The 13,403-nt window shown below is 35.0% G+C and overlaps 2 protein-coding genes across 2 annotated transcripts; both read left to right on the top strand.

Moving 5' to 3' along the window:
• The first annotated feature begins 237 nt into the window (after positions 1–237).
• Positions 238–1,775, top strand: LOC142234426 (lipase 3-like). The gene is made up of 3 exons (XM_075305550.1): positions 238–383; positions 509–1,246; positions 1,303–1,775. The coding sequence occupies exons 1-3, from the start codon at positions 303–305 to the stop codon at positions 1,741–1,743; spliced, it is 1,260 nt and encodes a 419-aa protein (XP_075161665.1). The 5' UTR covers positions 238–302; the 3' UTR covers positions 1,744–1,775.
• A 6,452-nt stretch (positions 1,776–8,227) lies between these two features.
• LOC142234425 (lipase 3-like) lies at positions 8,228–9,767 on the top strand. Its single transcript, XM_075305549.1, has 3 exons — positions 8,228–8,380; positions 8,504–9,238; positions 9,295–9,767. The coding sequence occupies exons 1-3, from the start codon at positions 8,300–8,302 to the stop codon at positions 9,733–9,735; spliced, it is 1,257 nt and encodes a 418-aa protein (XP_075161664.1). The 5' UTR covers positions 8,228–8,299; the 3' UTR covers positions 9,736–9,767.
• The last annotated feature ends 3,636 nt before the right edge of the window (positions 9,768–13,403 follow it).

Genomic DNA, 13,403 nt, shown 5'->3' with positions numbered 1-13,403 from the left:
ACCTATTTCTATATGGCACACCCAAAGCACATTTAAAGAACCTTCGTTCAATGAAAACAAACAACTTTGGTTGCAAACATTTTACGTTGACATAAAACTAAAAAATAAAAAAAAAATTGAATTTAATTAATTTGTCTCGTAGGAGAAGTTTGAACTTTTTAGAGAAAATCACAACGTTTATTAAACCCGTTTTACAAATATTTTAATTTTTTTTTTTGCGTGTAAAATTTTTCCAATGTAATATGCAATTGTGAATTGCAATTGAGAAACAGCGGCTCAGTTATTCTATTCACCTCTACAGAATGAAAACATATACCGGTGTATTACTCGGATTTTTGACGATTTGTGTATTTACAATATCCAAGGGATTTAAACCAAATACGGTTAGTTGGAGAAAAATGCAAAAGTGGAGAGAGAGAGAGAGAAAAAGAGAGGAGAGAGATTGAGAGTGAGAAAAGAGTGTGAGCATATTAATCGTATGGGGTGTGTTTTTTTTTTCAAATTTTAGTGTGATCGTATAATCCAATATGGATATCCCTGTGAAAGTCATACAGTGACTACAAGTGATGGCTACATTTTAACCCTCTTTCGTATACCCCATGGCCATGGTGAAGAGTTGGCATCTGAAGAAGATGAAGGAGGGGAGAAAAAACCTACAGTTCTCCTAATGCATTGTTGGCAATGTTCATCTGATATTTGGGTTATTATGGGTCCCAATAGTGGTTTGCCTTTCTTATTGGCCGATGCCGGCTATGATGTATGGCTGGGTAATGCTCGTGGTAATGTCTATTCGGAACATCATCTTACCATGTCACCTATGTCGGAAAATTTTTGGGAATTTGCTATAGATGAAATTGGCCAAATTGATTTACCCGCTAAAGTGAATTACATTCTAAGCAATCGCAATCAAACAAGACTTCATTTTGTGGGCTATTCACAATCCACAGCTGTGCTAATGATGATGCTATCCAGTAAACCCGAATATAATGAAAAATTATCAACCATCCATCTTTTGGCCCCCTCGATATTTATATGCCATCCAAGATCCGCTTTAGTTATGCTAATGTCCCGGTTGTTGGGTATACCCAATACGCTTTCAAAATTTCTGGGAACTCTACCATTTCAAGGTATTCTAGCTCTATTTCGGAGCCTAAGTACCGAAATATGTAAGCAGCCTTCAAATGTCCAAGGATGTGTGGATATAATCAATTTTGCCTTGGGCTGGGGATCGCCTTATTTGAATCGAGTAAGAAGTATCCAATAAATAAAATATAATCTCCTGATCATCTTTCTCCTTTGCAGACCCTCCTATTGGATTTATTGTATACCACACCAGCTGGTGGTTCCAATCGTCAATCCCTGCAAGTTCTACAATCTGTAATGACGTGCCATTTTAGGTCTTATGATTATGGAGCCCAGGATAATTTGAAGAAATACGGTCAATCCCAACCTCCTGACTACAATTTGACAAATATTGACCCCCTTGCGCCCATCGAAATATATTTCAGTGATAATGATTTCCTTATTTCCGTGGAAGATGTCTATAAATTGTATAAAGTGCTGGGTGAGAAAGCCAATTGGAATCGAGTGAAATATAAAAAATATAATCACTTCGATTTAGTATTAGCCTATAATGTTAAGACGTGTATCAACGATTGTATTGTCGATAAAATACAGCAAAATGAGGGGCGTCCTTTTAAGGGGACTCTATGTAAATGTTTTCGTAGAAAACCATTTCATTGAAAATATAATTTCCATGAAAATAATAAGAACAATTTTGATTTTAACAAATGTTTTAAAAACTAAAAAAAAGTGTTCTCCACCGAAGGTTCGACCTCTACGAATTTGCTCATCCATGAGACTTCAGAAATAAAATCTTGGAAGTCGGCATATATTGGAGTTATATTAAACAAGTAAGTAAAGTAGAAAGTCGGGCGGGGCCGACTATATCATACCCTAAAACACCCTTATCATAAGCATTTGTGTGGTAACATTGATATAAGTCTGGGAGATAAACCTCAGTTGCATATTTAGGTTAGGTTTAGTTAGGTTAGTTGACAGTCCGATGTATCAGGCTCACTTAGACTATTCAGTCCATTGTGATACCACATTGGTGAACTTCTCTCTTATCACTGAGTGCTGCCCGATTCCATGTTAAGCTCAATGACAAGGGACCTCCTTTTTATAGCCGAGTCCGAACGGCGTTCCACATTGCAGTAAAACCACTGGTGACCACTTGAAACCCTCAGAAATGTCACCAGCATTACTGAGGTGGGATAATCCACCGCTGAAAAACTTTTTGGTGTTCGGTCGAAGCAGGAATCGAACCCACGACCTTGTGTATGCAAGGCGGGCATGCTAACCATTGCACCACGGAACCATTGCATATTTAAGAAAATTAAGGGGTACAGGTTTATGGATGCTTTGTCTCAATCTGACTATAGCTCATAGTCAGTTTTGCCAGGGAAAATGTTCGGTTTACTCTACAAGGACAAAAAAAGTTCCCTACTTTCCCATACATTCCCAAACAATTTTCCCTACAATATTTTCGTTAAATTGAAAACAAATTTTACAAAACAAAAATGGTTATAAGTACTTTATTATCTTAAAACATGAAAATGCAACGTATATAACCTCGAAAATAAATTTGTATTACCACCACAGTTGCCACAGTTGGTAGAATTCTACCAAAATTAGTATTTTTTTTAATCTCTATAAAAATAAAATTTTGGAAAAGTTTCTGTAAACAAATTTTTTGGAGAAATTTTTCTATAGAAATAAAATTTTGATAATAAATTCTATAGAAATAAAATTTTGATAATAAATTCCATAGAAATACATTTTTAGAAAATTTTTTATAGAAATAATATTTTGAAAAAATTTATATATGGAAATACAATCTTGACAAAATTTTATATAGAAATAAAATGTTTACAAAATTTTCTACAGGAATAAAGTTTTGAAAAAATTTCTATTGAAATCCTTGTTTGGTAGATTTGTGGTAATTTGTGGCAATTTTAAAATTTTATTAAATTTTTTTTTTGGCACGAGTGGTAACTGTTGTTACCACACATTGTTAAAGATCAAGCCTTGCCGGCTTCTAATTTCCTAATCTAGAGCAACCAAAATGTAAAAATTATTACAAATTGTGTTGAGTGAAAATGACCCTACATTGTGGCCCTACGTCCTACAAGACGCTAAATATTAGAAAAAACCTACATATAGGGAATTTCCCCTATTTCTAGCAACACTGGCTGTAGTTGATATTGCACCTACGGGGTTAGTATGTCACTAATATTGAGCCCATTATTAAACAAGTATATATGGCCGTAAGTTCGGCCAGACCGAATCTTACGTACCCTCCACCATGGATTGCGTAGAAACTTTTACGAAAGACTGTCATCCACAATCGAATTACTTGGGTTGTGGTATCTTAAATCGTTTTCTAAATTGCGAGTTAGTCCATACGTGGTATGTATTAGAAAAAAAACGATATGTGTAGGTAAGTCTACAGATAATTACGAATCGATATGGACTTGTGCACGATACGTAGGGAGGCAGAATTGAAATATGGGGGTCGTTTATATGGGTGCTGTATAAAATTATGAACTTGATATGGACCAATTTTTGTGTGATTGGGGATCGATTTATCTGAGGGTTATATATATATATATATATATATATATATATATATATATATATATATATATATATATATATATATATATATATATATATATATATATATATATATATATATATATATATATATATATATATATATATATATATATATATATATATATATATATATATATATATATATATCTGGACCGATATGGACCTGGTTAGGCATGGTTGTTAACAGCCATATACTACCACAATGAACCAAATTTCAACTGACTCGGATGAAATTTGCTCCTCCAAGAGGCTCCAACACCAAATCTCGGGATCGGTTTATATAGGGGCTAAATATGATTATGGACTGATATGGACCGCTTTTGGCATGGTTGTTAAATATCAGATACTACCACCACGTACCAAATTTCAACCAGATCGGATGAATTTTGCTTCTCCAACCGGAGGTCAACTGTGGGGATGAGTTTATATGGGGCTATATAATTATGGACTGATATGAACCAATTCCTGCATGGTTGTTGGATACAATATACTAACATCGCGTACCAAATTTCAACCGAATCGGATGAATTTTGCTCTTCCAAGGGGCTCCGGAGGTCAAATCTGGGGATCGATTTATATGGCGGCTATATATAATTATGGACCGATGTGGACCAATTTTTGCATGGTTGCTAGATACCATATACTAACACCATGTACCAAATTTCAGCCGGATCGGATGAAATTTGCTTCTCTTAGAGGCCTCGCAAGTCAAATTTGGGGGTCCGTTTATATGGGGGCTATACGTAAAAGTGGACCGATATGGCCCATTTGCAATACCATCCGACCTACATCAATAACAACTACTTGTGCCAAGTTTCAAGTCGATAGTTTGTTTCGTTCGGAAGTTAGCGTGATATCAACAGACGGACGGACGGACATGCTCAGATCGACTCAGAATTTCACTACGACGCAGAACATATGTACTTTATGGGGTCTTAGAGCAATATGTCGATGTGTTACAAACGGAATGACAAAGTTAATATACCCCCCATCCTATGGTGGAGGGCAAGGCCGTAGCCAGGATTTTTATTCGTGTGGTGGGGGGGGGGGGTGGGGTTTCAACTTTAAAAAAATATTCATATAATCTCATGTGTAGAAAATTTTATTTATGCATAGGTATGTATACAATATTTTTATACCCACCACCACAGAATGGTGACGGGGGTATAATAAGTTTGTCATTCCGTTTGTAACACATCGAAATATCGATTTCCGACTATATAAAGTATATATATTCTTGATCAGGGAGAAATTCTAAGACGATATAACGATGTCCGTCTGTCCGTCTGTCTGTCTGTTGTAATCACGCTACAGTCTTCAATAATGAAGCAATCGTGCTGAAATTTTGCACAAACTCGTCTTTTGTCTGCAGGCAGGTCAAGTTCGAAGATGGGCTATATCGGTCCATGTTTTGGTATGGTCCCCATATAAAAAGACCTCCCGATTTGGGGTCTTGGGCTTATAGAAATCGTAGTTTTTATCCAATTTGTCTGAAATTGGAAATCTAGAGGTATTTTATGACCATAAAGAGGTGTGCCGAAAATGGTGAGTATCGGTCCATATTTTGGTATAGCCCCCATATAGACCGATTTCGCGAGTTTACTTTTTTGGCTTCTAGAATCCGAAGTTTTTATCCTATTTGCCGAAAATTGGAAATCTAGAGGTATTGTGGGACCACAAATACGTGTGCCAAAAATTGTGAGTGTCGGTCCATATTTTGGTATAGCCCCCATATAGACCGATCTCCCGATTTTACTTCTTGGGCTTATAGAAACCGCAGTTTTTATTCAATTTACCTGAAATTGGAAATCTAGAGGTATTGTAGGACCACAAATACGTGTGCCAAAAATTGTGAGTATCGGTCCATGTTTTGGTATGGTCCCTATATAAAACGACCTCCCGATTTGGGGTCTTTGGCTTATAGAAACCGTAGTTTTTATCAAATTTGTCTGAAATTGGAAATCTAGAGTTATTTTAGGACCATAAAGAGGTGTGCCGAAAATGGTGAGTATAGGTCCATATTTTGGTATAGCCCCCATATAGACCGATTTCCCGATTTTACTTCTTGGGCTTCTAGAATCCGAAGTTTTTATCCTATTTGCCTGAAATTGGAAATCTAGAGGTATTTTCGGGTCATAAAGAGGTGTGCCGAAAACGGTGAGTATCGGTCCATATTTTAGTATAGCCCCCCATAAGAACGATTTGCCGATTTAACTCCTTGGGTTTCTGGAAACCGTAGTTTTTATCTGATTTGCCTGAAATTGTAAATATTCTGGTATTTTAGGCTCACAAAAACGTGTATCGGATTAAGTTTTTATCGGTCCATTTGGTAATGCCTCCATATAGACCGACTTCACTTCTTGAGGGTGTAGAAGGCGCACTGATCATGAAAATTGCTTGAAACTCAATGTAAAATTTCCAGATTTTACTTCTACAGGTTTAAGATTTCAAATCAAGACGTTATTTTATAATTTTCTTGCACACTTACAAGAGATGTTAATGATTCCTCTAAAACTCAAACAAAAATGGTTCTTATAAATCCAGAATCTGATATAGTCCTCATAGGTGAAATCTTTAAATTTATCTTCGGGAAGTGTCCTCAAGCCCTTCTGAAATTTCAAAGGAAACCCTAATATTTGGTTCATGGTGGTGGGTATTTAAGATTCGGCCCGGCCGAACTTAGTGCTGTATATACTTGTTATAATATTAAATTGAGCCGACGGGCTTTTTGGGCAGCAAATAAATCAATTACTTCTTCAGTCGGCACATTTATTCGGCGATGAACCGACATTAATGCCAATCCTTTGAGTCTACTCTCGCTAGTCGAATTTCCAAGATACGTCTTTAATCTCTTCATTGTTGAAAATGAACGTTCGGATGAGCACGTAATAACTGCAGGGATGGAAAATGCAGTACTATAGTACTTTTTTCAAGACGTTTTCACCCTGGTCAGTACCGTAGTATCCCCGCGAATGATTTAGTACCTTTTGTGTATACATTTTTGAGTCGATGTCAGATTTATGATACAAAGCTTTGACAAAATATTTTAATATTTTGAGAAAGTCTTTATCAACCTTATTTGCTAATAGTCTTTTACAAATATGGCAAAACAGACATGTTCATGTGGGAAGAAAATCTCGATTTTGTAAAAGACATAGTCAATCGATTTTTTATTTCGGTAAAAAATGTCAAAATTTTATTTCTATATAGAATTTTTGCAAAATTTTATTTTTATAGAAAATTTTGTCAAAATTTTATTTCAATTGAAAATTTTGTAAAAATTTTATTTCTATAGGAAATTGTTGCAAAATTTTATTTCTATAGAAAAAATTTTGCAAAATTTTTTTTCTATAGAACATTTTTGCAAAATTTTGTTTATATAGAAAATTTTGTCAAAATTTTATTTTCTTTAAAATTCAGTCTCTTGACAATAATTTTCCAGTGAAATTTTTGTTGAAATTTAGTAAAATGTACCTTTCCGCTCAAAAAATACCATTTTTGTACTTTCCTAAAAATTGTATTTTCCATCCCTGAGTAACTGGCAAAGTGACCAAAATTTTTAAAAGAATGTGCACGTTTGGAAATATCTCTTTATTGCTTCCATCGCTGAATTATGCAGCTTCTTTTCGCAGGTTTTGCGCCATTTCATTTACACATGTGTGTTTGGCTGTTTCGTTGTTGTTGCTATGGCCAAACATAGTAAGTCATGTTCACAAAAAAAAAACAACAAACACACATAAAAAGCAGAAATGCATTTTCCAAAAATGAAATTTGTGGTGCGAGAATAAAAACAAGTTGTTTTTTTTCGACCGTCGTTTGACGGGCTTTTCAACTAATATTCTATGATTTGTGCAAGTTTTATAGGTAAGCGTTTTTCAAAATAAAACCTCCAGCTTTTCTTCAACATCTTCGATAAGATTTTTCTATGTAGCAAAAAATATATATTTATTTATATAAAAATATTCATTCATTTCGGGGGGGGTTTGATCCCCCTCATCCCCCCCCCCCTGAATACGGCCTTGGTGGAGGGTCTAAAAAATCAATTAGTTTTTTGACTTAGTTTTTAAAATTGATTAAAAATTAATTGTATCAATTAATTTTTTAATTAAAAATTAAAAATTCTCTATCATGTACCAAATTGACTTAAGGTTTCGGTTTTTGTTGAAAACTTACTTCTATCAATTCTATCAATTTTACTTATTTTTTTTACTTTTCAGCTTTAATTGATTTTTTAGTTGGAAATATGTTGGTCATATTTTGTTCAGTGTATTCATTGGCTCACAAGTAACGTATACAAGCAAGCAAACCTATTTATATAAGACACACACAAAGCACATTTAAAGAACCTTCGTTCAATGAAAACAAACAACTTTAGTTGTTTGTTGTTGTTGTTGTTGTTTTACGTTGATATAAAACTAAAAAATAAAAAAAAAATGAATTTAATTAATTTGTCTCGTAGGAGAAGTTTAAACTTTTTGCAGAAAATCACAACGTTTATTAAACCCGTTTTACATATATTTTAATATTTTTTTTGCGAGTAAAATTTTTCCAATGTAATATGCAATGGTGAATTGCAATTGAGAAACAGCGGCTCAGTTATTCTATTCACCTCTACAGAATGAAAACATATACCGGTGTATTACTCGGAATATTGACGATTTGTGTATTTACAATATCCCAGGAATTTAAACCAAATACGGTTTGTTGGAGAAAAATGCAAAAGGGGGGAGAGAGAAAAAGAGAGGAGAGAGTTTGAGAGTACGAAAAGTGTGTGAGCATATTAATCTTATTGTGTGTTTGTTTTTTTTTTTTTTAATTTTAGTGTGATCGTATAATCCAACATGGATATCCCTGTGAAAATCATACAGTGACTACATGTGATGGCTACATTTTAACTCTCTTCCGTATTCCCCATGGCCATGGTGAAGAGTTGGGATCCGAAGAAGAAGAAGAGGAGAAAATACCTACAGTTCTCCTAATGAATTGTTGGCAATGTTCATCTGATATTTGGGTTATTATGGGTCCCAATAGTGGTTTGCCTTTCTTATTGGCCGATGCCGGCTATGATGTATGGCTGGGTAATGCTCGTGGTAATATCTATTCGGAACATCATCTTACCATGTCACCTATGTCGGAAAATTTTTGGGAATTTGCTATAGATGAAATTGGCCAAATTGATTTACCCGCTAAAGTGGATTACATTCTAAGCAATCGCAATCAAACAAGACTTCATTTTGTTGGCTATTCACAATCCACAGCTTTTCTAATGATGATGCTATCCAGTAAACCCGAATATAATCAAAAATTATCAACCATCCATCTATTGGCCCCCTCGATATTTATATGCCATCCAAGATCCGCTTTAGTTATGCTAATGTCCCGGTTGTTGGGTATACCCAATACGCTTTCAAAATTTCTGGGAACTCTACCATTTCAAGGTATTCTAGCTCTATTTCGGAGCCTAAGTACCGAAATATGTAAGCAGCCTTCAAATGTCCAAGGAAGTGTGGATATAATCAATTTTGCCTTGGGCTGGGGATCGCCTTATTTGAATCGAGTAAGAAGTATCCAATAAATAAAATATAATCTCCTGATCATCTTTCTCCTTTGCAGACCCTCCTATTGGATTTATTGTATACCACACCAGCTGGTGGTTCCAATCGTCAATCCCTGCAAGTTCTACAATCTGTAATGACGTGCCATTTTAGGTCTTATGATTATGGAGCCCAGGATAATTTGAAGAAATACGGTCAATCCCAACCTCCTGACTACAATTTGACAAATATTGACCCCCTTGCGCCCATCGAAATATATTTCAGTGATAATGATTTTCTTATTTCCGTGGAAGATGTCTATGAATTGTATAAAGTGCTGGGTGAAAAAGCCAATTGGAATCGTGTGAAATATAAAAAATATAATCATTTGGATTTAGTATTAGCCTATAATGTTAAGACTTGTATCAACGATTGTATTGTCGATAAAATACAGCAAAATGAGGGGCGTCCTTTTAAGGGGACTCTATGTAAATGTTTTCGTAGAAAACCATTTCATTGAAAATATAATTTCCATGAAAATAACAAGATAAATTTTGATTTTAACAAGTAAGGAAAGTCTAAAGTTGGGCGTGGCCGACTATATTATACCCTGCACCACTTTGTAGATCTAACTTTTCGATACCATATCACATCCGTCAAATGTGTTGGGGGCTATATATAAAGGTTTGTCCCAAAAACATACATTTAAATATCACTCGATCTGGACAGAATTTGATAGACTTCTACAAAATCTATAGACTCAAAATTTAAATCGGCTAATGCACTAGGGTTGAACACAATTTTAGTAAAAAACAAGTAAGGAAAGTCTAAAGTCGGACGGGGCCGACTATATTATACCCTGCACCACTTCGTAGATGTAAATTTTTCCGATTTCAACCAAATTTGGCACGCATAGCTACAATCCTAATTCTACTCCCTGTGCAAAATTTCAACTAAATCAGAACAAAAAATTGGCCTCTGTGGTCATATGAGTGTAAATCGGGCGAAAGCTATATATGGGAGCTATATCTAAATCTGAACCGATTTAAACCAAATTTGGCACGCATAGCGATAATGCTAATTCTACTCCCTGTGCAAGATTTCAAACAAGTTGGGGTAAAACTCTGGCTTCTGGGGCCATATAAGTCCATATCGGGCGAAATATATATATATATATATATATATATATATATATATATATATATATATATATATATATATATATATATATATATATATATATATATATATATATATATATATATATATATATATATATATATATATATATATATATATATATATATATATATATATATATATATATATATATATATATATATATATATATGGGAGCTATATCTAAATCTGATCCGATTTCTTCCAAAATCAATAGGGATATATTCTGAGCCAAAACACATACTTGTGCTAAATTTGCAGTCGATTGGACTAAAACTGCGACCTAGACTTTGATTACAAAAATGTGTTCACGGACAGACGGACATCGCTATATCGACTCAAGAGCCCACCCTGAGCATTTTTGCCAAAGACACCAGGTGTCTATCTCGTCTCCTTCTGGGTGTTGCAAACATATGCACTAACTTGAATACCCTGTTCCACAGAGTGGAGCAGGGTATCAATATGGGAAACATTTAAATCTGAAGCAATTTTAAGGAAACTTCGCAAAAGTTTATTTATGATTTATCGCTAGATATATATGTATTAGAAGTTTAGGAAAATTAGAGTCATTTTTACAACTTTTCGACTCAGCAGTGGCGATTTTACAAGGAAAATGTTGGTATTTTGACCATTTTTGTCGAAATCAGAAAAACATATATATGGGAGCTATATCTAAATCTGAACCGATTTCAACCAAATTTGGCACGCATAGCTACAATGCTAAATCAACCCCTGTGCAAAATTTCAACCAATTGGGCGCCTTCAAATTTGGCACATGTTACTAATTTGGGTCAGAATAGAACCCTATTGATTTTGGAAGAAATCGGTTCAGATTTAGATATAGCTCCCATATATATCTTTCGTCCGATATGCACTAATATGGACCCAGCAGCCATAAAACTCTGGCCGATTTGCTTAAAAGTTTGTACAAACATAACACTTAGTCGTATAGTCAAGTGTGCAAAATTTGATTGAAATCGGTTCAGATTTAGATATAGCTCCCATATATCTTTCGTCCGATATGGACTTATATGGCCCCAGAAGCCAGATTTTTGGCCGAATTTGGTTGAAATTTTGCACTAGGAGTACAATTAGTAATATAGTCATGTGTGCAAATTTGATTGAAATCGGTTCAGATTTAGATATAGCTCCCATATATATCTTTCGCCCGATATGCACTTATATGGACCCAGAAGCCAGAGTTTTATCCCGATTAGCTTGAAATTTTGCACAAGGAGTACAATTGGTAGTATAGTCATGTGTGTTAAATTTGATTGAAATCGGTTCAGATTTATCGCCCGATATGGGCTTATATGGCCCCAGAAGCCAGAGTTTTGGCCCAATTTGGTTGAAATTTTGCACTAGGAGTACCATTAGTAATATAGTCATGTGTGCGAAATTTGATTGAAATCGGCTCAAATTTAGATATAGCTCCCAATATATGTTTTTCTGATTTCGACAAAAATGGTCAAAATACCAACATTTTCCTTGTTAAATCGCCACTGCTTAGCCGAAAAGTTGTAAAAATTACTCTAATTTTCCTAAACTTCTAATACACATATATCGAGCGATAAATCATAAATATACTTTTGCGAAGTTTCCTTAAAATTGCTTCAGATTTAAATGTTTCCCATATTATACCCTGCGCCACACTGTGGAACAGGGTATTATAAGTTAGTGCATATGTTTGTAAAACCCAGAAGGAGACGAGATAGACACATGGTGTCTTTGGCAATAATGCTCAGGGTGGGTCCCTGAGTCGATATAACCATGTCCGTCTGTCTGTCCGTCCGTCCGTCCGTCCGTCCGTCTGTCTGTGAACACATTTTTGTGATCAAAGTCTAAGTCGCAATTTAAGTCCAATCGCCTTCAAATTTGACACATGTTCCTTGTTTGCGTCAGAATAGAACCCTATTGATTTTGGAAGAAATCGGTTCAGATTTAGATATAGCTCCCATATATATCTTTCGCCCGATATGGACTAATACGGACCCAGAAGCCAGAGTTTTACCCCAATTTGGTTGAAATTTTGCACAGGGAGTAGAATTAGCATTGTCGCTATGCGTGCTAAATTTGGTTGAAATCGGTTAAGATTTAGATATAGCTCCCATATATATCTTTCGCCCGATATGCACTTATATGGACCCAGAAGCCAGTGTTTTATCCCGATTAGCTTGACATTTTGCACAAGGAGTACAATTGGTAGTATAGTCACGTGTGCCAAATTTGATTGAAATCGGTTCAGATTTAGATATAGCTTCCATATATATTTTTCGCCCGATATTGACTTATATGGCCCCAGAAGCCAGAGTTTTTGCCCAATTTGGTTGAAATTTTGCACTAGGAGTACAAGTAGTAATATAGTCATGTGTGCCAAATTTGATTGAAATCGGTTCAGATTTAGATATAACTCCCATATATATGTTTTTCTGATTTCGACAAAAATGGTCAAAATACCAACATTTTCCTTGTAAAATCGCCATTGCTGAGTCGAAAAGTTGTAAAAATGACTCTAATTTTGCTAAACTTCTAATACATATATATCGAGCGATAAATCATAAATAAACTTTTGCGAAGTTTCCTTAAAATTGCTTCAGATTTAAATGTTTCCCATTTTTATACCCTTCACCACTACTGTGGTACAGGGTATAATAAGTTTGTGCATTTGTATGTAACGCCAAGAAGGAAAAGTCTGAGACCCATCGTTTAGTATACCGATCGTCTTAGAATTAAATTCTGAGTCGATTTAGCGATGTCCGTCTGTCTGTCTGTCCGTCTGTCTGTCTGTCTGTCTGTTGATGTATTTTTGTGTGCAAAGTACAGCTCGCAGTTTTAGTCCGATTGTCCTAAAATTTGGTATAGGCTACTGTTTCGGCTGAAAGACGATCCCTATTGATTTTGGAAAAAATCGGTTCAGATTTAGATATAGCTGCCATATATATTTTTCACCGATCTGGTCATAATTGGCGTGTATATCAACCGATATTCCTCAAATTCCGTACGTCCGAA

The sequence above is a fragment of the Haematobia irritans genome, chromosome 4, assembly GCF_050003625.1.
Source record: "Haematobia irritans isolate KBUSLIRL chromosome 4, ASM5000362v1, whole genome shotgun sequence".
Classification (NCBI taxonomy): Eukaryota; Metazoa; Arthropoda; class Insecta; order Diptera; family Muscidae; genus Haematobia; species Haematobia irritans.
Note: the sequence above shows the minus strand (reverse complement) of the source record. Positions and strands in the feature narration are given on the sequence as shown.

Excerpts from the sequence above, each read along its gene's own strand:
- LOC142234426 (XM_075305550.1), top strand. The coding sequence starts at position 303 with ATGAAAACATATACCGGTGTATTACTCGGATTTTTGACGATTTGTGTA. Across the intron at positions 384-508 it reads AGGGATTTAAACCAAATACG|TGTGATCGTATAATCCAATA; the intron begins GTTAGTTGGAGA and ends TTCAAATTTTAG. Across the intron at positions 1,247-1,302 it reads GATCGCCTTATTTGAATCGA|ACCCTCCTATTGGATTTATT; the intron begins GTAAGAAGTATC and ends TCTCCTTTGCAG.
- LOC142234425 (XM_075305549.1), top strand. The coding sequence starts at position 8,300 with ATGAAAACATATACCGGTGTATTACTCGGAATATTGACGATTTGTGTA. Across the intron at positions 8,381-8,503 it reads AGGAATTTAAACCAAATACG|TGTGATCGTATAATCCAACA; the intron begins GTTTGTTGGAGA and ends TTTTAATTTTAG. Across the intron at positions 9,239-9,294 it reads GATCGCCTTATTTGAATCGA|ACCCTCCTATTGGATTTATT; the intron begins GTAAGAAGTATC and ends TCTCCTTTGCAG.